This window comes from Desarmillaria tabescens (assembly GCF_030435595.1).
Source record: "Desarmillaria tabescens strain CCBAS 213 chromosome Unknown EV420scaffold_23, whole genome shotgun sequence".
In the NCBI taxonomy this organism is placed as follows: Eukaryota; Fungi; Basidiomycota; class Agaricomycetes; order Agaricales; family Physalacriaceae; genus Desarmillaria; species Desarmillaria tabescens.
This window is the reverse complement of record NW_026848322.1, coordinates 46976-68280: the sequence shown is the minus strand read 5'-3', so window position 1 is coordinate 68280 and position 21305 is coordinate 46976. Positions and strand designations below refer to the sequence as shown.

At 48.2% G+C, this 21305-nt stretch overlaps 8 protein-coding genes and 1 non-coding gene across 9 annotated transcripts; 5 read left to right on the top strand and 4 right to left on the bottom strand.

Annotated features, from left to right (window-relative positions):
- Positions 1-96: 96 nt before the first annotated feature.
- Positions 97-1235, top strand: EV420DRAFT_1480889 (uncharacterized protein; the record flags this gene model as incomplete). The annotated part of the gene is made up of 4 exons (XM_060469715.1): positions 97-576; positions 627-802; positions 849-1074; positions 1140-1235. The coding sequence occupies 4 exons, from the start codon at positions 97-99 to the stop codon at positions 1233-1235; spliced, it is 978 nt and encodes a 325-aa protein (XP_060329329.1).
- A 601-nt stretch (positions 1236-1836) lies between these two features.
- Positions 1837-3071, top strand: EV420DRAFT_1550885 (uncharacterized protein). Its single transcript, XM_060473457.1, has 3 exons — positions 1837-2180; positions 2235-2462; positions 2512-3071. The coding sequence occupies exons 1-3, from the start codon at positions 1845-1847 to the stop codon at positions 2767-2769; spliced, it is 822 nt and encodes a 273-aa protein (XP_060329328.1). The 5' UTR covers positions 1837-1844; the 3' UTR covers positions 2770-3071.
- EV420DRAFT_533971 (uncharacterized protein) lies at positions 2939-4959 on the bottom strand. Its single transcript, XM_060482487.1, has 20 exons — positions 4779-4959; positions 4647-4725; positions 4577-4590; positions 4410-4520; positions 4349-4358; positions 4279-4296; positions 4196-4221; positions 4112-4137; positions 4021-4058; positions 3940-3964; positions 3859-3870; positions 3786-3801; positions 3693-3732; positions 3539-3645; positions 3421-3480; positions 3344-3357; positions 3236-3293; positions 3161-3185; positions 2992-3106; positions 2939-2941 (listed from the first exon to the last, which is right to left on the bottom strand). Exons 1-19 carry the CDS (start codon positions 4856-4858, stop codon positions 3044-3046), a joined length of 822 nt encoding a protein of 273 aa, XP_060329327.1. The 5' UTR covers positions 4859-4959; the 3' UTR covers positions 2939-2941; positions 2992-3043.
- A 696-nt stretch (positions 4960-5655) lies between these two features.
- Positions 5656-5965, bottom strand: EV420DRAFT_1550873 (uncharacterized protein). Its single transcript, XM_060473456.1, has 2 exons — positions 5805-5965; positions 5656-5783 (listed from the first exon to the last, which is right to left on the bottom strand). The coding sequence occupies exons 1-2, from the start codon at positions 5943-5945 to the stop codon at positions 5736-5738; spliced, it is 189 nt and encodes a 62-aa protein (XP_060329326.1). The 5' UTR covers positions 5946-5965; the 3' UTR covers positions 5656-5735.
- Positions 5966-6094: 129 nt separating this feature from the next.
- EV420DRAFT_1550871 (uncharacterized protein) lies at positions 6095-6352 on the bottom strand (the record flags this gene model as incomplete). The annotated part of the gene is made up of 1 exon (XM_060473455.1): positions 6095-6352. A coding segment is annotated over one exon (258 nt), but the record flags the coding sequence as incomplete, so codon positions are not given.
- Positions 6353-8255: 1903 nt separating this feature from the next.
- Positions 8256-8351, top strand: EV420DRAFT_t160. The gene has a single exon. It is a non-coding gene; the product is annotated as a tRNA-Asp (tRNA).
- Positions 8352-14386: 6035 nt separating this feature from the next.
- EV420DRAFT_1691085 (uncharacterized protein) lies at positions 14387-15973 on the top strand (the record flags this gene model as incomplete). The annotated part of the gene is made up of 4 exons (XM_060479341.1): positions 14387-14484; positions 14532-14734; positions 15041-15076; positions 15132-15973. 4 exons carry the CDS (start codon positions 14387-14389, stop codon positions 15530-15532), a joined length of 738 nt encoding a protein of 245 aa, XP_060329324.1. The 3' UTR covers positions 15533-15973.
- Positions 15974-18599: 2626 nt separating this feature from the next.
- On the top strand, positions 18600-19523 carry EV420DRAFT_1550841 (uncharacterized protein; the record flags this gene model as incomplete). The annotated part of the gene is made up of 3 exons (XM_060473454.1): positions 18600-18626; positions 18681-18914; positions 18964-19523. Coding segments are annotated over 3 exons (516 nt in total), but the record flags the coding sequence as incomplete, so codon positions are not given.
- Positions 19352-21305, bottom strand: EV420DRAFT_1644163 (uncharacterized protein; the record flags this gene model as incomplete). Its single annotated transcript, XM_060477609.1, has 19 exons — positions 19352-19393; positions 19444-19558; positions 19614-19638; positions 19689-19746; positions 19797-19824; positions 19874-19932; positions 19987-20097; positions 20145-20184; positions 20238-20253; positions 20311-20322; positions 20392-20416; positions 20471-20508; positions 20562-20587; positions 20645-20669; positions 20727-20806; positions 20858-20968; positions 21025-21038; positions 21095-21173; positions 21226-21305. The coding sequence occupies 19 exons, from the start codon at positions 21303-21305 to the stop codon at positions 19352-19354; spliced, it is 984 nt and encodes a 327-aa protein (XP_060329322.1).

The following is a 21305-nucleotide window of genomic DNA, read 5'->3' as shown; positions in this document are numbered from 1 at the left end:
AGACTAACAACTTGCACACTCGACTGCACGGCCACGTGATAAGCCATGTATTGGCAATTTCTTGGTTTCACATTTCTTGTTGTCTGACCTCCAGCCATGCCAGAAACACTTATCGTTCCTACAGATGCACAGGTCCTCACAGAGCTGGAGAATTACAAGGAATCACTGGACCGCCCGAGTATTCTGAAAAGGATGCGTAACGAAAAGAGCTGGTCTCTCTCAGATACACGTCTCAAACGACTGATGTCAGAGAAAGACAGCAGTCGAAGCCGTTACATTCCTCAAGTCCCCTGCAATGTTGATTTCCTGGAAGCGGACAGTTCACTGTTAGCGACATATTGCAATGCCCTGACACAGTATCCTTCCGAGTTTCCAGCTCTTCTAAATTCCGCAAGCTTGCAAACATTGCAAGTCTCAGAAACCACAGACCTTCCGCCTCCTGCTCTGCCGAGGGACGCATTGGGAGCACAGCTCCGATTCTATGAAAACCATAAGCATCAATTATTCATTTTGTATGGACGAGGGGAATATGACTACGCCGTTGGACACAATACTCAGATGGCAATGTTGCATTCGGTAGGGGTCTGCCAACTATTTACCGATCCGTCCTTCACCATGGATCTCAGATTGTTCAACTGCGCATATTCGAATTGCTCGAAGGGAAGTCGAGACCTCTGTCCGAGGAGGATCAGATAACGATGAACAGTTGGAGCGGCGTACAAACATTCTTCGAATTCTATGAGGCTGCAGGGAAGAAAGCTGGGCTCCCTGCCAACGATGTAGGACGCCAGTTCGAAGCCGAGTGCGTCTTACTGATGTTCGTTTTGCACGTCACTAAACTTCTTCAGGTACGGCGTCAACCCCCTCGTTCGGCGCACACCAGAGCAGAACGATCCGATGTGGCGTACAGCCTACGACCGCGCAAAGGAGTCAATACACAAGAAATACACCTTACCCGTATTGAGACAGTTATCCCAGCACCCGAAAACACGAGGGACGGTGCCCTTAGACAGCAATGGTGAACCAATATACGACCCAAAGGTGTACGGGAGATTTGCGTTCATTATTACAAAAGTGAGTAAGAGGACAGGGAAGGCATGTGGGGTTTTACCCTAATCTCGGCGACTCGTGTATTGAAGCTGTGCTTCAAACTTTGCGCTGGCATTGGAGAGGCAAATACACATATTGGGAATAGAATCAGTGCAGATAATCAAGCCGAGGTATTTCTTGCCTGATCGGCATGTTCCGATCGACTTGCTCAAGTTCTTGACTCTACCCATCGTCCACGTCTTCCCCCAATAGACGCGTTTCGATCTGTAGAACTCCCTTGGAGCTAATATTTCACTTCAACGTCTCCCAGAGTGAAACAGGTGAGGTTATTACTTACCTTTGCGACGAGGTAATGGACTTGACGGAATAATCAGGGCGCTCGATGGTGAACTTAGTCGATCTCCCCATCGAGCTGCTCCACGCAGTCTTTTCCAATATTCACGGTGAAGATGTCACGCTCAACAACATCTGCCTTGTTGGCAATCACTCTTCTCGCAATTGCGCGTCCTTTGACGTTTCGAGAGATAAACATTGCGCTCTCCTTACCCCTTCCCGAGAGTCATAGCTTCTACTCTAACTTTCACTCTGTCTATTCCGATGAAAACCGCCGAGACTCGGTTAGATCTATCTCATTTCGCTGCAGTGGCTTCCCGGACATCAAAATGTCCGAAGTCTTAGTCAAGCAGCTCCCTCGTTTCGTCGGTGTCACTCATGCATCAGTAGAATGCGAACACGACCATTACAATGACAATGGCAACTGTCTATCCAATATTATCGTCCCAATCGTCTTCAAAATGCCAGCGCTCGAAAGCTTTTCTATCTCAGCGTGTTCGCTAAACACTAATGTCTTCCCTTTGGACTACTCGCGGCCTTTTCTAAAGCATGTCAAGTTTGAACGTACCTACAGTGGCCCCATTTTGGAACGCGCGCATGTTGACGGCGTGCAGATCATCGAGGCACGAGGAACTCCCCTTGAACACACCATCATGCAAGCTTTGTACGGAATCTCCTCCCTTTCAGAATCGCAGCAGCATCTCCTCACTCATCTTGATCTCCGATTGATATGCTCAAAGACAGAGCCATCATCTTTGGAGTATTGGTACGCTGGCGAAGTGGCCAGCTGGTTCGCAGTACGTACCGTTAGCTAACTCTGTTTTCCTCACAATCATTCATAGGCCATATAGATGCTACCTAAAGGGTCTTTGCCCAATCTGGAAGTACTCTTTATATTGGTTCCGCTACGCGGGCCATATATAAACTATTTCCTTGACAAAATTTCTGCTGGAAAGCTCAAAACGTTGTGGTTTGGAATGCGCTGGGATGCTCTTTGTCAGTGCGGACATGCGGCTCTTTATCGTCTGGCTGAATTCCGTTCTCTAGAGGAAATATTCCTGCCATGCAGTGGCGACGATGTAGGTTCCTATCATTGAACCCAGTTATACAGGTTTTAATTTTTATCAGTTTACCGTGATATTTGACCTGGCTAGAGCACCTCGTTTAGCTCACGTTCACTTTCAAATCGAAATCAATATCGATGCTACGGGTCAGATAGCCAAGAGATGCGGAGCATTCATAAAGACTCTGCAGACGGTTTCGTGGGTTAATCAGATGACCATAAGCTTGGAGCGAGATACCGAGGGGAAAATCATCCGTATGGAATTCAGGGCTTATGAAGAACCAGCTTGGCTCGAGTTCGGGACTGCAGCAAGTGGATGGTGAGGAAAGGAATAAGTTTCCAATATCATCTTACTACGATGCTTCGGCCCAATGTAGAACATTTTCGTTATGTGTAGCAGCTTGCATGTTACAAATCATTGCAATACTAAGACGCTAGGACCCCATTTTACGTTTAAACCGATTCCGACTCAATCCTCATAGATATAACGATGGGCTAGCAGTCTGTCTGTCAGTTGTCATTGAGTGAGTGTGTGATCCGCATACCATCTCCGTTCCTTCGTTGCACTCGCATCTAGATTTAAGTCTCAGCTGAGAGTCACCGTTCGGTTCCAAAAACTGAGAGCCTTGAATCTTTCGGAGTTCCTTTCGTGCGTTGAGCCTAGGCACTTAGTAAGTCACCACAGAGTCCCGGATGATCGCACTTGGTACACACATTGCTAACAAAGAGTTGATAAACACTGCAAATAATAAATGTGTCAAATTCGTGGGTCTGCGATGAAGGACTGACATCTTGGCAGCATGAAATCGACCCCAATGAATATAAGTGTATTTGGCCAAACGAGAAACTGTGTCGGCCATGAGCTTGAGATTCTATTGCACATAGTGATTGGAATACCGTTATAAGAACAGCTGTAGAGCACATGCTGCGTACCACTGTGAGCCAGTCGCAAGGGTACCAAGATTGACATTCACCTCGTAACCAGCCCAGATATCAGAATCAGCCGCATCAGCGCAACCAGCATCGCAATGGTGCTGAGTTTACAGGATATCAATTTCATAACCTGAGAGAAGAACTGGCTGGATTACGGACTTGGGGAACATTGAAGCTGCCCTGCTTCTGTTCAGATAGTAACACATGGCGATGGCGACGATAAAATCAACTGCTGTGCTCGTTGAGAACAACACGATGATTGGAATCTAGATCAGGTAAGATACGAGTCAAATGATGAATGATATGTGCGCACTCTGATGGTGGGGATTTCGGAGAAGTCAGAGATCTCGTAACTGTTTGAAGTATCTTGGACCTTGAAAATAAACAGCGTCAAACTTGGACTTACGTTCCGTGAACTAGATCTGATGATGAGGAGGATATGAGATACTCGTGGGCGAGCAAGAGAAGTCCGAACTTACATATTCCGGTTCCTACGGAAGTGAATGGAAAATGATAGCTGCAGAGACAAAGTAATACTAAGGCATCCGAGGTTCACGTACCGGCATTGCAAGCAGTGATGAGAGCCTACAAGAGAAAGACGCGTGAAAAGAACATCCAACAACTGGTGAGGATGAGCGTACAACAAACCAGGGCACGACTCTGTGAAAGTGTTGTCGGACTGGATATCGGTAACTGTTAGCAAGGAGCCAGCGAAACGAAGCAATGGAAAACCTTTCCAAAGCCGCACAGCATATACACTGCCAGGGACGAGCCTTCAAGTTAATGAAGTAACCAAGATTTTAGATAGTAACGCACATTTGGACGGCTACTTTGAAAAAAGTCTGAGCAGTATAGCATTTTAGTTTCGTCTAGTGCACTTAGGATGGTAGAATACGCACTCCAAGAAGAATATGCAACTGTTGACGAGAAGTCAACCACCAGCCACAATGAAACGACCATAATACAAACCTTGCAGCTCCTTTCATGCCAGATCAAGTCAATGAAACGATACAGCGAGCATATAGCGTACCAAATGATTTCAAGCTCATCCATAGTGAGGAATCTGCCCACTATCCGAGTCTCGACGAGAAGGAAATATAATGCGTGGGTGCTAATTGCGACATCTAGTGTATCTAGGACCCTGTACTTTGTTATCAGGGAGACGTTGCAGATCGATTAGAACCCTGGGTGGCTAACCAAATGACCGCAACCTGTTCAATAAATTCCTTAGACTTGGTTTGAGAGTACAAACATATAAAGCACATACAGCGACTCGATAGAACCACCAGTCATTTGGGTACCGCTTGAAGTACCAGAGCGACTGAAGATTGGATACCCCGAATAGACTATGCACCCGTGGTTCGTCAGTTGGCCGTCGACTGACGAAATTGAAGCTCACATAGCAGAAAGAATGGCCCCGACGAGAATTACCCCAAACGTGGCACCAAGAAGCGGGATTTGTGCAGGTGTCAAAGCCATGCAGAATGAGGAGAAGTGAGAGAGAAAGAAGGGAAGAGATGGCTGTTATCTGCCGATCATTACACGAAGGTCTTATACAGAACACATGCTGCAGAGCCATGAGGTACCGCAGATGTTTCTCATCATCACTCGCTGAGACTCGAGGGAGGTTTAGCCTCAATTGCGGGACCGCGAAGAAGCAGATATCTCCCAGCAAGACCACATGGCAGCTGGTCACGGTACCAGGAAGAGTGAGTTGCGTGTTCCTGGTGTACAAATTGCAGCAGAGAAGGCAATACCCACTGTCTTCATCTTATCGCAACGAAACATCGTCGTCCTCCCTTCACTGTTCAAAACTATTGGTTTGGTTTCAATACAACAACGCACTAACAGGTGGAAACGACACATTACCTCTGGTTCGCGCTTTGCCCTTCAGTTGCTCTCGAGCGTCGATGAAGGTCATCTTTCAGAAAGGAACACTTGGCATTTCGTCCAGGCACGATTATATGCTGATAAATTAAACCAAGATGAAATGATGTACTAGGATGGGACCCAGCTACACATCTGATCGGTGAGAACATAGAATAGCGCACTGACCTCTAGCCTCCCCCCTCTTTTCGGCTTGAGATTCCGGCGCAGAAACAGCCGGTGCTTGTTTTACAGACAATCAATGTGGGCATGCACGTACATCGAAATGAGAAGTTGCATAGCAGAAGTCAGCTTCACCGCACCCACGGGCACACAGTACTCTTGTTGTTATCCTCCATTCCAGAGTATATCATCCGCGCCTAACAGTTCGGTCTGTGGTTGATCCAAAGTACTAGTGGGGTGAGGGCCAACGCATCTGCGTGGCGTGTCCGAATCCTATGAATTTTCTTTCCGTCGGGCACACCAGTTTTCATATATTGGCCTGCCTGTATATGAACATGTCACGGTCTTTGCCCGTCTTGTCTCACATCATGTTGACGTCGTCAATATGACCTTCATGTAGCGAATGTCTACCTAATGCAATGCCGTCGTTAAACCATACTTGGTTCTCTGCATCTACAAATCGCGCGGTGAAGTGTCGTGCTCCATAATAAACAATACCAGCCAACCGAGGCCACATATGTTCAGGATAGGCGACATAGTGGAAGCGCGATGCTCCGTCGTATTCGTGAAGTGCTGAGGAGACCACATAAGGATGAAAATGATATTGCGACCACACTGCGGTAAGCCACGAGCAATGAACAAATAAACACACAAATTAACATTATTTCAGAACACTGCGAAGAACAAGAGTGTTGCGAGTGACAAGGACCCACAACGCACGCCGAAGATGAAACGACGAATCGGGTTCGAGTACGAAGAGGAAGAGATAGAGATGGGAGGCAAGCACAGGAGAGAGACGGTAAGGTACAGAGCAGAAGGGGAAAAGGCGGAGGCGGAGGCACATTTCGAAGGAGAGAAAGAAAGAGATATTGGAATGACAGAGTAAGCTACGTGGAAATAGACGAAGTAGAGATGACGAACGAGCTGATTTATGGGGCGATGAGGAAGAATAGAAAGAAATGACGAGAATATAAGAGAGAAAGACGGAAAAAGAAAGCAAAAAATGAAAGTCGAATGAGAAGAAAGAAAGAAAGAAACCGGGCGGAAGAGGAAGAAAGCGAGTATGTGAAACAGTGGAAGCAAAACGGAAAGTAACGGGTCAGGCAAGCGGATAAAGACGGCATTGAATAGAAATATTCCCACGGTAAGGCCAGGTGGGCGAGTCGGCAAAACCCGATAAGGTTTGATACCTCGAATAGATTTTCCCACGATAATCCAAACTGGCATAATAACCGATACCTATATTCATAGGACTCGGAACCAGTTAGTACCGAGGAGCACGCCGGGTGATTCCTTCCGTGTCATCTCTGTCAAGTTCTCTCTTTCAGCCAACGTAACGGGGATGGATTAATATCACGAACAAACATTTACCGTACCAGGCTTGTCGAAAGTCGCTTATTCCCAAGATAGAAACTTCCAACAAGCTTTTACGGGAGAACAGGAAAACCGGAATGAACGTGGAAGAGAACGACCAAGGGCCATCAAACTCGGAGCCGTTCGTCCTTCCCTGTGAGAAGTATCAAAGGCAAAGACAAAACAGATGTGCGGTTCCAGTAAGATTGAGTAGAAACGATGTCTGGCACGTCCGCAAACCAGCAAAGAGACGAGGATAATCAGGGAGCGGGCATCGGGTAGTCTACTTTCCTTCCCCGTTGACGTGTATTCCATCCAGGTGGATCATCAAGGAGAAAAGATTGTTCGTACCGCTCAAGGAGGTGATACAATTGTATGCTGATAATAGAAATCAATTAATGGAAGACAGTTTTAAATTAGATGAAGAACGCCAATTTTGTCGGCCGAGTATTGTAAACATGCCAGCAGTCAGAGCCGTCTACATACCAAAGTCCAATGCTTGATGGTGCTTTGCAACTAAGGATCCGGGATAAGGTGTTGAGAGAGAGGAGCACGTTACAGTATGCAATGCCACATATCGATCTAGAAAAAGACGGGGTATTAAAAAGCTGCGAGAGTAACCATAAATGATCGTTCTGCACAACGGAACACATACCTTACCTTCCATGAACATGTGTTGCTCTTCTTCATAAACCGTCTGCCTGACAACTCTATGTTTAGCTGGTCCAGAACAACCGATTTCTGCAACATCTTCAACAGCACATTCCCACTGGCCTCTCCTCATCGGAAGCGACCCGTAGGCATTGAGCTGGTAGCAATGGAAAGTGGGAAACATCCACCTGTTATCTAAGGCTAGAAATGAACAGGCAGAGAAGCCCGGGTATACACAAAGAACAGGTATCGCTGACGTCTGGTCTTCTCTACAGTGGAGCGTGACAACGAAAATCGTCTTGAGCTGACGTGTACAAAGTCTGCGTTTCTGGCAGTGTTCATATGCTAACTGTCGCCTTTCCATCTGATATGATTGAAGTAATATGTTCCTGACGATGGCGATTTGGCAGCTCAGGGAGGGCATATAACAAGGAACGAGGTCGCGATCATAGTCCTGGTGTTATTTGTACGTGTTCCCTCCCTTCAGGCATATGGAGGCAAAGAGCATAAGATCAGAGGGAATGGAAGACAGAAAAGGTGCTATTATTCCATAGTCTCAGCAATTGTCCAGTTATCAAACCAGATGCACGTACCCGCCAAGTACGTATTCAATGTCCTCCTTTTCCAACCATGAACTGAAAACCACACTGACTGCCCTTCCGTTTCTGTTCCCACCATGGAAGCTCTCGAGAATGGAGGACTACCACATCTTCATTAACCCCTTGAGGAAGTAAATACCGAGTTGGGAGGCAGCACTAGTTGAAGGTAAGAATTATGTGAAATATCTGTGGGTTCTAAATCTTATTGAAACCCATTTGCAGCATCTCTGATAGTATATCGGTTAGTACACGTGCCTGTCATCTTCATGATGCTTAGAGTTTGGTCGCGCAAAAGCTAGGTTCGACTCCCAGTCAGAGAGATGAGATTGGTGGCTATACTAATGTTTTTTGATGTTATCTTGATCTTGACTTGGGCGGCCGCCTGGGGCCAAAGCAGCGCTAGGGTTGCGCAATGCGCACGAAACCTCCAGAGAAGGAGGGGGGGGGGGGAGTAACACCTTTCTTAACTTGCAGTTTGAGTCTTGAGTCTTGACTCAGGACGGGTTCAATGCAAAGAGGCCTCTCAAGCATTATCTATGTCCGAACCTCTACAAATGACTGGATGGGATTGTCAGACACGTTCGACTCCAAACTTGGCTGCCTCTCTGTATTCCTCAGGGTGCGACTCGGATTGAGGGCAGCTGAGTTGCTGGGTTGGAAAGACGAGACTCGCTTTGGGAACCTAGTGGTAGCTACACATCCCTTAAGTGTCTCGACTTGGAGTACACATTACACTTAGACCTTGAGTTCGGGTTCGACTCCCGGTGGAAGACAATGAAGATGAAGAAAAGCGTGCCAGTTTTTTTTCCTCTCTCGAGGATCAGCTAGTCCTCTTGCGTACAAAGGCAAATGACCAGGACAAGAAAACCTACTGCCGGCGGCATGGTATATTACGATCATACTCTGGATTCCAACATCACTCTGATGAAGCACTCGTTAATGCGCATGCGTATGCTGGGTTCGATCCCCAGCCAGAGAATAAGAGAAGGTACGAAGTCTAGACGTAGCTTTTTTCCCCTTACGCATGTCGATGAGTCCGTCGTCCCGGGACAATGGTTTCTTGTCCACCCGTAGAACGGAGAGATGGCACGATGTAGATTAGAACGCCTGCCTGGTAGGTAATTCGCCGATTCGGCGTAAACTATACTACTATTACCCTACCCCCTCTTTGGTGCGCATCTTTCTGCGTGGCATCGCATAATGAGAACGTAATGGTACACGACTACCCCCCTGATAGCAAAGAAGGTTAGCAAGTCATCCAGAGACGGAAGCGTACTCACCCTAGTATGTCTCCATTCCGTTTTGTTCCTCAACGCTAATCATTTCCACTCTTCTGCGCACGCACTATCCGATGGCATTGGACCAGGGACTGGGAGGGAAAGTCGTACTTTGGGCATTGGTAGTACCTAGCAATCGCTCATTAGTCTTCTCTTCGACCCTCCAAGTGTGATGAACGTACGGAGACAGATGCCCCATGCTATGACCCCGCCGTGTTCTTCACCCAGCAGGACGAGGTTGATCCGGACGGCCGCAGGAGAACGTCATTCTTGAGGGCGAGCGACTCGAACAGAGACTCGCTCCTCTGCAACGTCCTGCAAATCACGCTATGGACAAGGTTGGTAGCAGCGCTGAGGCGCGGGTCACTGTTAGCGAGAGCGAGCGGCGGACATTTACATTCGGAGGAGGGGGTACGATTCCGTATGTTCGTCCAACCGCGAACCGGATCCAAGTCGTCCAACTGCAACGCCGGGTCCCACCATCAAAACACACACCACCCTCTGATGCATTTTTCTAGGATATTCTTCCATCAAGCGAGCGACTGGCACAAAAAGCAATGTCGTCCCTAGTAAAACCAACTTGGCACCGAACTTGATAAGCAAGAGACGGTCCCGTTCGATTCGAAATGCGAGTACGTGGTTGTCGGTAGGAAACGTGGGTTATTGAAGGCGAGACCGTCTTCGCGATAGGAGTTCGTCCCTGCTTGATATCTTATATGAACGCTAGAGCCAAAATCATGATGGTATCAACGGGTGGTTGAGTGACATGCGGGTGAAAGAGACGCGACGTGACTGCTATTTTGGGAACTCGCCTCGTTCCTCCGCCTCAACGTGATCCTTAGCTTCACTGGCCACTCTCCCTCAGCCCTACTATCCTGAAAGCACCGCTCATGCAGACTGGCTATCGGTATCGTCTATAGCAGCTGTTTTCGGCGGAGACTGCGTCGTCCTTCTGGATGAATTTGGCTAACCGGACAGGACCCCGATCGCAGGACTGTTTTCACCGCAAGGTACGCGTTTTTAACTCGGCGGGTATGAAGAGAGCGCTAATGAGTGCTAGCTCGACACATTTTTATGCCAGTTCAAAGGACGGCTGGCGCCGACTATGTACCTTGCCGATGTCGATAAACGAGCAAGGCCGTCGAGTAGTGTATGCTTGAATTGAGATGAAGATCGGAATGGGCTTGGGCTCTGAGGGTAGCCTGCTTGTTTTGGTCGATGATTCCGTATGCGCTGGGCTTGTCGAGGTCAGTACCCTTCATATGTCCGATGAGCTTATTCTGACTTTTATCTGGTATCAGCACGATGAAGAGAGTTATGAAAGCCGATGTTGCGTCTTTAACGAGGCAAAGTACATCATTTCCCTGTACACCATAGCCGAATGAAGAAAGTCGAGTCAGGCCATTACCCTTCTTCACTCGTGAACGGTGGGCCGTGTCTCTCTCTCAGGGCCCTTGTCCCCCCAAACTCCACGCATTCACGCTTTGTTCAACATCATAGATTCAGAGATAAGCGAGTCAGGGAGCGTTGGCTGACGAACAGAGCTAGCAAAGTTTTCCTATGTGGCTGGATTATGGGTGCGGGTACGAGAGGGTTTGACTCCCTGTCAGAGAATTAAACGTACGTGTGTGGGAATTTTTGCTTTTGTCTCTCAACACGCGCGAGAGGTAACTGGTCGACGTTCGGTTCCAGCCCAAGCAGGAAGAAAGCCAAGTATCCCCTGTCCAGTACCTTTCCCCTAGCTGGTACACTTGCAACTCGTGTCTCAGCTTGGAGTACCCATTATACAGGTTCGGTCCGGGTTCAATTCCCGATGAAAGACAATAGCAGATGAAATCTTGTTTGTGTTTTGCCTCTTGCTCCGGCAGAAGCATGAGAATCAGCTAGTGCGTTTTGTCGTCCGTTCGTTTAAATGAACAAGGCGAGAAACTTACCACCGACTTGTCTTATATCCCTAGCCTTCCAACATCACTCGTTGATGCGTATGTATACTAGGTTCGACCCCCAAGTCAGAGAATAAGACAGTAAGATGTACTGAGTCCTAAATCGTTTCTCATCCACCTGTGAAATGATATCAATGTGGAGAAATGGCACCACGTAAATTAGGATTTAGGACACCTTCTGGTAGGTAAGCCGTTGCGGCCCGAGTCGGCGTAAACCTCTGTTATTACTCTCCATGTGATGAGAACGTAGAGATGCACGCGCGAGAACCCATCCTGATAGCGAAAAAAAAAGGTCAGAATAGGTTCATCAAGGAGAGACGACGAATACTGACTCAGGTATGTCTCCATACAACTATTTCCAATCCTCTGGCCACACATCCTTCCAGAAGGCAAGCAATCAATACAAAGATAATGTTATTTCCAACGACAACTGCATGTTGAACTAAAGTCGGCGGAATCTTGACGAACACTGAACAGCGACTACATGAAGATGAGAAATGCCCGCTCCCCTTTATCACAAGGACGAGGAACGCGTGTTATCGACTTGGAGGGTGGCAGGAGAGAATTCAAATAGCCCAATTGCGATGCCAGGGTCCCACCGTCAAGGTACACACCATCTCTCCATGTGTGAGCGAACGTCTTTTTCTTAAAATTGGACTCACAAGACCGCGATCCTATGCAAACGATAAACGAGCACAAGAGCTCACAAAACACGCTCTTTTCTTCTTCCCGTGCAGGTCAAGATATCATATCAAACCTTGAGCATGAACCTCTCTTTCAATGCGTCCGTGAGATGAATTTGGGCAAGTGACGTATATGGGGTCTCCTGCATGGGAACCTGTGAATCACATTCCAGAGCCAAGTCGAATGGAGCGTACCTCCCAACTCCTTTCCTCCCTGCTCTGTTGATTGATGCAGGAACATGTGGGTTCGACTTCCGCTCAGAACGTATTTGTCTGGACTCCGAGTCCGATTACTGTTTTGGACCTAGGCTGGAGAGAAAGGAGGGAAGGCGAAGAATCTACGGTATTAGCTAGTAACGGTCCCGTCTGCCTAATCCAATAAGTGGAGAACGATATACTCACATGGAGACTCTATCTCCTCTGACTACCCATAGAGCGAAATCTTGAACCAAAAGAGAAGGGGTATCAGCTGCGAAACGGAGCTGGGATGATAGCGAGCATCTCCTCATCATGTACGGTGAGCATGAGTTCCCGGGTCACCAATGTTGACGGGGTGAGAATGAAGCTTCGGACTTGCAATGACACGACAGCGATTGATCCCGAACGACATGCATTGGGTGCTCTAAAGTTAAACATGCTACCCTCTCAACCGCGCGACTGGCTTTCCCTCCCAACCATGCATTCTCCCGTGGACCATCGTATTGCTAAGCTCCTTGTCCTCCGGGTATTGGAGCCATCTCGCCATCCAAGCACTGTCGCTGGTACCGGGCATTTGTGGTAGCTAGCGTTTGCTCATTAGTTCTTTGCCGAGTCGCGTGCACGCACGACTCAGAGCACCCTACGCCATGATCACGTCACCGAGGTTGATCTGGACGGTCGCATGTCTTCCAGAGGGTGACCGACTAGTACGGGATCCTGAATCCTGATTCACGGCCTGCAAACCACGCTATGGACAAGGTCTGGACGCGTGTTATCGAGAGCAAGTGGCGGTCATCGACATTTAGAGGACGGAGTACGTGTTCGTCTGACCACGAACTGGATCCAGATAGCCCAACTGCAATGCCGGCTCCTACTATCAAAGCATACATTGAGTGGGTGGTGTTTTGAGGATGGTAGGGTTAGAAGATAGCAGGGGAGAGTGGTGCGCGATGACGTCGAGGCGGAGGAACGAGATGAGTTCCCAAAATGGTAGTCACATCGCGTCTCTTTCACTTCTGCCCCGTTACGTTCATCAACCAGCCTGTGACACCACCACGATTTCAGCACCAACGTTGACAAGACTCGGATGCCAAAGAGGGACGAACTGTACCGAGAGGAAGGATCCAAAAAAAACCAGTATGCCAGAAAACGACAAGCATCGATTTTGGAGAAAAGCAGTTGATGAACACGCGAGCTAGACGGCGTATGGGTGGCCTGGAAGAGAGAAGAGAATTGGATAAATTTGGACTGGGCGTGGAGTCTCTGTGCGTCGCGTCATGGCTGAGCATGCTCTGAGAGGGGTCTTTGGCTTCGAGAGTCGTTTAGACGAACAGGAGCGCAGTTTCAACATCCCTTTCCTGCGCTAGGCGAGCGCCATTCGTATCCCTCCTTCGGCGCCAAGTTGGGTTCGTGCAGTTTTCCTGGGGACGACGTTGCTATTTACAGCCAGTTGCTCAAACGGGAGACGATACGTTCGTTCTTGTATGGCTTCTGTTTGTAGCAGAGGCGTCGCTCTGTTTTTGCCAGCGTCAGATATCGGGAGTGCGCCGTGATAACGGAGTAGGATTCTGAAGATGTCCGTGCAAGGTGCGTGTGTTTGACTCGGAGGTTTGAAGGGAGCACTAATGAATGAACGCTAGCCCCACTCATTTTACTGCCGATGCTAGCGCTGAAGGATGGCTGGCGTCGACTGTGTACGCTGCTGAAGGTCGTTGTGGACTCGGACTCTGGAGGTAGGATGCTGGTTTCGGGCTGGCAGGACTTTAGGTCAGTACTGGTACTCTTTGTCTCTCCTGTGAGCTTACTCTGACTTTTTTTCTGATATCAGCTTCAGGTGCACGAGGAGAGTTATGAGGTATAAAGATGGACGGTCACGGAGAGACCTTCCCTGCAGGCGCTGTATACAACGAAATGAAAAGACCTGATTAGGCGATTCACCTTCACCCGTTCCATTCTCTCTCTCAGCACAAACCTCACGCGTGTATGCACTCTCATTCCAGCTTACCCTGTTCCACAAACCAGCCCCCTGCACCCTATCGTCATAATCAACAGCGCGATTCAATGATCCTCTCCAAATTCCCAACACCAAATCGAACGGAGGAGAGGGGAAAGCTGCCAGTCGCCCAAGTGCGTGGAAGACGTCGGAGATGCACCAATCCTGAGAGAGAGGCGTTGTTGGTGGATTTACGAGTGGCAGGTCTCGTGGAGAGACGGTGTATGCTGATTGGGAGGGGTCGTGGAACCTCCGTGCGCCATGGCCTCTCGCGTCTACACCAAATTCACTCGTGATTCGTCGAATATCCTTCGCACCACTCTTCTGCTCACCCTCAACAACCCACGTTCCGACATCGTGTACGCGAATGGAGAGGCCATCAGCTTTAGACTGAAGGAGAGGTCAGCTTTGACACCCCTTTCTCGCGCTTAGTAGGCGAGTCGTTCGTCCACATCGCGCTTTTTACATCGTCTCTGTGCCAGTCGCTCGGAACGGTGTATGGTCGACTGTCCACGCACGGGGAGGATAAGTCCCTCCATGCGAGACGATGGCTGGCGTCGACTACGATGATCGTCGAGTATCAAATCGAGATGAGGGTCGGTATGGAGGGTGCGTGCAAATTTCGGGCTGGCACGTGGGACTTTAGGTCAGTACCATTCATCTCTTCGATGAGCTTTCTCAACAGTGATTTTGGTATATACATGTTCATATATTTTACGCTTTTTCTGTGGTGTGGCGTGCCGGCTCAGTGGAGAGATGCATGAGGAGGCTGACCTAAAGACCCACGCGCGCAGAACCAACAACCTTCAGACAAGTCCATATCGATCCTCATCTCGATTTGTGCACCTCTTCAGACGAATCAGACCACCATATCTTGTACTGGAGGGGCTATCCTCCCCGGGCTGACATCCTTAGAATCCTACCCTACTCCATTATCACCCAGCAGTTCCGGTCTGCCACTGTAACAGGGTGTCGGTAGGGCTATCGGCGAAGGATTTTTGTCCAGGCAATGGGGTGGAGAGCACAGAGAAAGATGTGTGCAATGCCAATCCAAATCCGGCCGTCTTCTTCGCTCCTCCGCCTCCCACCTGGCATGCGTATCCATCGACAGTGTCTCCTCCAGAATTGGCGCTTGTCGTTCTCCATGCTCGCAGGCACGCAGGTTTTTTGGCGATTGATGGTTTCCTCCTCCTGGCACAGACACCAACTCATCCACGAAGCGAAGAGACACGACTGCCATTTTGGGAACTCGCCTCGCTCCTCCGCCTCAACATGATCGACGTCATTGCCGGCGTTGCAGTTGGGCTATCTGGATCCAGTTCGCTGTCGGACGAGCATATGGAATCGTACTCTGTCCTTGACCACTCGCTCTTCATAACACGCATCCAGACCTTGTCCATATCATGATTTGCAGATCGTTGGAGAGGAGCGGGTCATTCCCATCTTCGTGTGTTCCAGGCCAGCTGCCGATCGCGTACCCTCTGGAAGACATGCAACCAACCTCGGTGACGGGATCATGGCGTAGGGTGCTCCAAGTCGCATGTGCACGCGACTCGGCAAAGGACTAATGAGCGAGTGCTAGCCACTACCAATGCCCAGTAGCGCTTGGATGGCGAGATGGCTCCAATACACGGAGGACAAGGAGCCTGGAAATATGATGGTCCATGGAAGGATAGGAGGGAAAGCCAGTTGCGCAGTTGAGTGATTCGAAATTGCCACGGGAACTCATGCTCATCCGTGTGCAAGGAGATGCTCGCTACCATCCCAGTCCCGCTTCGCAGCCGACACCCCTTCTCTTTTGATTCAAGACTTCGCTCTATGGGTAGTCAGAGGAGATAGAATCCCCATGTGAGTATATCGTCCTCCGCTTGGTGGATTAGACTGACCGATCCGTTACTAGCTAATACCATGGATTCTTTGCCTTCCCTCCTTTTTCTCCAGTATAGGTCCAAACTAATATCAAGATCAGTTGAAGATGGCTAGCGTATCTCGGGCCCTCTTCATCATCATCCTCAACACTCGTGTCAAATTAAATCCGTTATATGTCTCTATGCCATTTACGAGAAGAGACGACTCAGGGATGGTTCTGATACCAAGTTCAGAGCATCCATCATTTCGACGAGCCAGCAGGTTCCATGAGAAGACGTGCTCAAGGGTGGGACCTGATATGTCTTCTAAGCAAAGGGCAGGTCCGAGTTGTTTAGTGGTTTCAGTGTCTTCCTTCTCATGCCGTCGTGTCCTCATCCACATCGCCCTCACGAAAAAGGACCTTGGCACCCTCGAGAACACACACCTTCACTATAGATCACTCATCGGGATCGTACACTCCACGCGCTTCCTTGTATTGTAGTCATCATCAGGTACCTTGGTACGTCCCAAGTGGGAGTTGAACCCCTGGTGTTATCTTGGCTAGAGAATGAGTACAATATTAATAGTTGTCTCTTGCAAACATGTGCATGATCTCCTTGTTCCGCAATACGCAATCCTACTGCACGTAGATGGTAGACCTTGCAGGAAGGGAAAAAAGGTTACGTGTTGCATAATATGCTCTGATTGGGAGTCGAACCCAGTTTTCGTCCGTGTGGGCGTGTTAATCGATGTCCTATTGGAGCTTATAGGCTTGAGAATGGTCTCACGAGTTTCGTTCACTTTGGGGTAGGCAGGATTTTTGCAATCACCCACCCTTTCCTGGTACAGACACTAGTTCGTTCGTTTTGGTATCCTGTGAATGTCGGTGCCAAAACCGTGCGGGTGAAAGAGACGTGACTGTCACCATTTTGGGAACTCATCGCCCTCAACATGGTCACTCTCCCCTTGCTTTCTCCCGACCTTACCACCCACTCACACACCATCTTCATGGAGAGACGTGCGCGTGATGGCGCGACCTGGAGGTAGCAGTTGGACGACTTGTATCTGGTTTGTGGTTCTTCGAACATACGGAATCTGTTCGCTCCTAATAACACGCGTCCTCATGCGACTACCAACCTTTTGTCCGTAGCGTGATTTACAAGTCGTTGGAGAAGAGAACAGATTGTTCCCATCTTCGTGTTAGCTACCGTTCATTGGGATCGTGCTGACCTGTCCATGCGGGAAATGGCACTGTCTCTGTACCGTGCGTCCAGATCAGCCTTGTCCTCCTGGGTGGAGAAAATGGCGGAATCGTAGCATGGGGGCATCTGTGCAGGTACGTTTTGTTTGATTTGTTAGTTCGAAGAGAGGACTAACAAGCGAATGCTAGCTACTACCAACTCCTAACTCCGAGTCACTGGTTAAATGCCGCAGAATAGTGTACACCCGGGCCTGGCGGTTGTGTTGGGCGGGTCGATAGTCAAGCCTCAATACAAACTGGAATGGAGACATATTTGGGTCAGTGCGCTTCATCTTTTTTTGGCGGCTCGTTGACCTTCTTTGTAATCAGGCTGGGTTCTCGTACACCACTGCGTTCTCATCATGGAGATTTATGCATGAGAAAAGGAATCATAACAATAGCTTTATCGTCATAGTTTATACCCGCTCTCCAGGTGATTTACCAACTGAGACAGGCAGTTCTAATTCGATACATGGTGTTGATACCACATTTTGCGGATGGGTGAGAATTGTAAACGGTTGTAGGACTCATCCGCAAGGCAAAAAAAAAAAACCTCAATCTTCAATATACTATTCTCTGACTGGGATTGAACTCAGGCACTGCACGCATTAACGAGTGCTCTATCAGAGTGGGTGTTGAAAGGCTTCATGATATTGGATTAGGTCTCCTTCAGTGATGTCCTGCCTATTTGCAACTTGCAAATGGGTTGCAAGAGGAAACAAACGGATGGCAGGAAGCACTAGCTTCGGCCCTTGTTGGAAATTATACCCTTCTTACAATTGCCCGTCCTTTAACGTTTCAAGAGATAAACATCGCCCTCTCCTTACCCCTTCCTGAGAGCCATAGCTTCTATTCTAACTTTTGCTCTGTCCTATTCCGATGAAAACCGCCGCGACTCAGTCAGGTCTATCTCATTTCGCTGCAGTGGCTTCCCAGACATCAAAATATCCAGAATCCTACTAGAGCAGCTCCCTCGTTTCGTCGGTGTCACTCATGCATCAGTCGAATGCGAATATGACCACTACAATCATAACTGCAACTGTTTATCCAATATTATCGTCCCGATCATCCTCAAAATGCCAGCGCTCGAAAGTTTTTCTATCTCAGCGTGTTCGCTAAACATTAATGCCTTCTCTTTGGACTACTCGCGGCCTTTTCTAAAGTATGTCAAGTTTGAACGTATCTACAGTCGCTCCATTTTGGAACATGCGCGTGTTGATGGCGTGCAGATAATCGAGGCACGAGGGACTCCCTTTGATTCCACGATCATGCGAACTTTGTATGGAATCTCCTCCCTTTCAGAATCGCAGCAACATCTCTTGACTCATCTCGATCTTCGATGGACATGCCCAACGACAGAGCCATCATTTTCGGAGCACTGGTACTGCCGACGATGTGGCCAGCTGGTTCGCAGTACGTACCGTTAGCTAACTCTGTTTTCCTCACAATCATTCATAGGCCATATGGATGCCCCCTAAAGGATCTTTGCCCAATCTGGAAGTGCTCCTCATATTAGTTCCACTACGCAAGCCATATATAAACTATATCCTTGACAAGATTTCTACTGGAAAGCTCAAAACGTTGTGGTTTGGAACGCGCTGGGATGCTCTTTGGATGCGCGGACATGTGCCAGCTCTCTCTCACCTGACTGAATTCCGTTCTCTAGAGGAGATACTATTCCTGCCATGCAGTGGCGATGAGGTAGGTTCCTATCATTAAACCCAATTATACAGGTTTTAATTTTCATTAGTTTACCATGATATTTGACCTGGCAGAAGCGCCTCGTTTAGCTCGCGTCCACTTTCTTATCGAAATCGACATCGATGCTACGGGTCAGATAGCCAAGAGATGCGGAGCACTCATAAAGACTCTACAAACAGTTTCGTGGGCTAATCAGATAACCATAGGCTTGGAGCGAGATACCGAGGGGAAAATCACCCTTATGGAATCCAGGGCTTATGAAGAACCAGCTTGGCTCGAATTCGGGACTGCAGCAAGTGGATGGCGAGGAAAGGAATAAGTTTCCAATAATATCCTACTACGATACATCGGCCTAGTGTAGAACACCTTTGTTATGTGTAGCAGCTTGCATGTTACAAATCATTGCAATAGTAAGACGTTTGAACCCAATTTTACGTTTAAACCGATTCCGACTCAATCCTCATAGATATAACGATGGGCTAGCAGTCTGTCTGTCAGTTGCCGTTGAATGAGTGTGCGATCCGCATACCATCTCCGTTCCTCCATTGCACTCGCATCTAGATTTAAGTCTCAGCTGAGAGTCACCGTTCGGTTCCAAAAACTGAGAGCCTTGAATCTTTCGGAGTTCCTTTCGTGCGTTGAGCCTAGGCACTGGAGTAAGTGACCAGAGAGTCCCCGATGATGGCGCTTGATACACACATTGCTAACAAAGAGTTGATAAACACTGCAAATAATAAATGTGTCAAATTCGTGGGTCTACGATGAAGGACTGACATCTTGGCAGCATGAAATCGATCCCAATGAATATGAGTGTATTGGGCCAAACGAGAAACTGTGTCGGCCATGAGCTTGAGATTCTATTGCACATAGTGATTGGAATACCGTTATAAGAACAGCTGTAGAGCACATGCTGCGTACCACTGTGAGCCAGTCGCAAGGGTACCAAGATTGACATTCACCTCGTAACCAGCCCAGATATCAAATCAGCCGCATCAGCGCAACCAGCATCGCAATGGTGCTGAGTTTACATGATATCAATGCCATAACCTGAGAGAGGAACTGGCTAGATTACGGACTTAGGGAACATCGAAGCTGCCCTGCTTCTGTTCAGATAGTAACACATGGCGATGGCGATGATAAAATCAACTGCTGTACTCGTCGAGAACAACACGATGATTGGAGTCTACATCAGATAAGATACGAGCCAAATGGTGATTGATATGTGCTCACTCTGATGGTGGGGACTTCGGAGAAGCCGGAGATCTCGTAACTGTGGAAAGTGTCTTGGACCTTGAAAATATGCAGCGTCAAACTTGGACTTACGTTCCGTGAACTAGATCTGATGAGGAGGAGGATATGAGACACTCGTGGGCGAGCAAGAGAAGTCCGAACTTACATATTCCGGTTCCTAAAGAAGTGAATGGAAAATAATAGCTGCAGAAACAATGTAACCCTAAGGTATACGAGGTTCACGTACCGGCATTGCACGCAGTAATGAGAACCTACAAGAGAAAGGTGCATGAACGAACAGTTGATAATCGGTGAGATGAGCATACAACGAGCCAGGGTACGATTTTATGAAAGTGTTGTCCGACTGGATATCGGTAAATGTTAGCAAAGAGTCAGGGCAAAGAAGCAATGAAAAACCTTTCCAAAGCCGCACTGCATATACACTACCAGGGACGAGCTTTCAAGTCAATGAAGCAATTAAGATTTTTGACGTAACGCACACTTGAACAGCTACTTTGAAAAAGTCTGAGAAGTATGACAAGTTAGTTTCGTCTACTGGGCTCAATATGGTAGAATACGCACTCCAAGAAGAATATGCAACTGTCGACGAGAAGTTAACCACCAGTCTCAACGTTACAATCACAATACAAACTTTGCAGCTCCTTTCATGCCAGATAAAATCAGTTAAACAATGCAGCAAACATATAGCGTACCAAATGATTTCAAGCTGATCCATAGTGAGGAACCTGCCCACTATCCGAGTCTCAACGAGAAGGAAATACAGCGCGTGAGTGCTAATCGCGACATCTAATGTATCTAGGATCCTGTCCTTTGTTATCAGGAAGACGTTTCAGGTCAATTAGAACCCCGGGCGGCTAACCAAATGACCGCAACCTGTTCAATAAATTCCTTAGACTTCATTTGAAAGCACAAACATACAAAGCACGCACGGCGACTCGATAAAACCACCAGTCATTTGGATACTGTTTGAAGTACCAGAGCGATTGAAGATTAGACACCCCGAATAGCCTATACACAGTGGTGCGTCAGTTGGCCGTCGACCGACGGAGTTGAAACTCACATAGCAGAAAGAATGGCCCCGACGAGAATTACCCCAAACGTGGCACCAAGAAGCGGGATTTGTACAGGTGCCAAAGCCAT

What these genes read in the sequence shown, in the direction of transcription:
- EV420DRAFT_1550885 (XM_060473457.1), top strand. Translation starts at nt 1,845, where the DNA reads ATGCCAGCGCTCGAAAGCTTTTCTATCTCAGCGTGTTCGCTAAACACT. An exon ending in AAGTGGCCAGCTGGTTCGCA is followed by an intron (nt 2,181 to 2,234) that starts GTACGTACCGTT and finishes TAGGCCATATAG; the next exon opens with ATGCTACCTAAAGGGTCTTT. An exon ending in TGCCATGCAGTGGCGACGAT is followed by an intron (nt 2,463 to 2,511) that starts GTAGGTTCCTAT and finishes AATTTTTATCAG; the next exon opens with TTTACCGTGATATTTGACCT.
- EV420DRAFT_533971 (XM_060482487.1), bottom strand. Translation starts at nt 4,858, where the DNA reads ATGGCTTTGACACCTGCACAAATCCCGCTTCTTGGTGCCACGTTTGGG. An exon ending in GGGGCCATTCTTTCTGCTAT is followed by an intron (nt 4,726 to 4,778) that starts GTGAGCTTCAAT and finishes ACGGGTGCATAG; the next exon opens with TCTATTCGGGGTATCCAATC. An exon ending in TTCAAAGTAGCCGTCCAAAT is followed by an intron (nt 4,138 to 4,195) that starts GTGCGTTACTAT and finishes CGTCCCTGGCAG; the next exon opens with TGTATATGCTGTGCGGCTTT.
- EV420DRAFT_1550873 (XM_060473456.1), bottom strand. Translation starts at nt 5,945, where the DNA reads ATGTGGCCTCGGTTGGCTGGTATTGTTTATTATGGAGCACGACACTTC.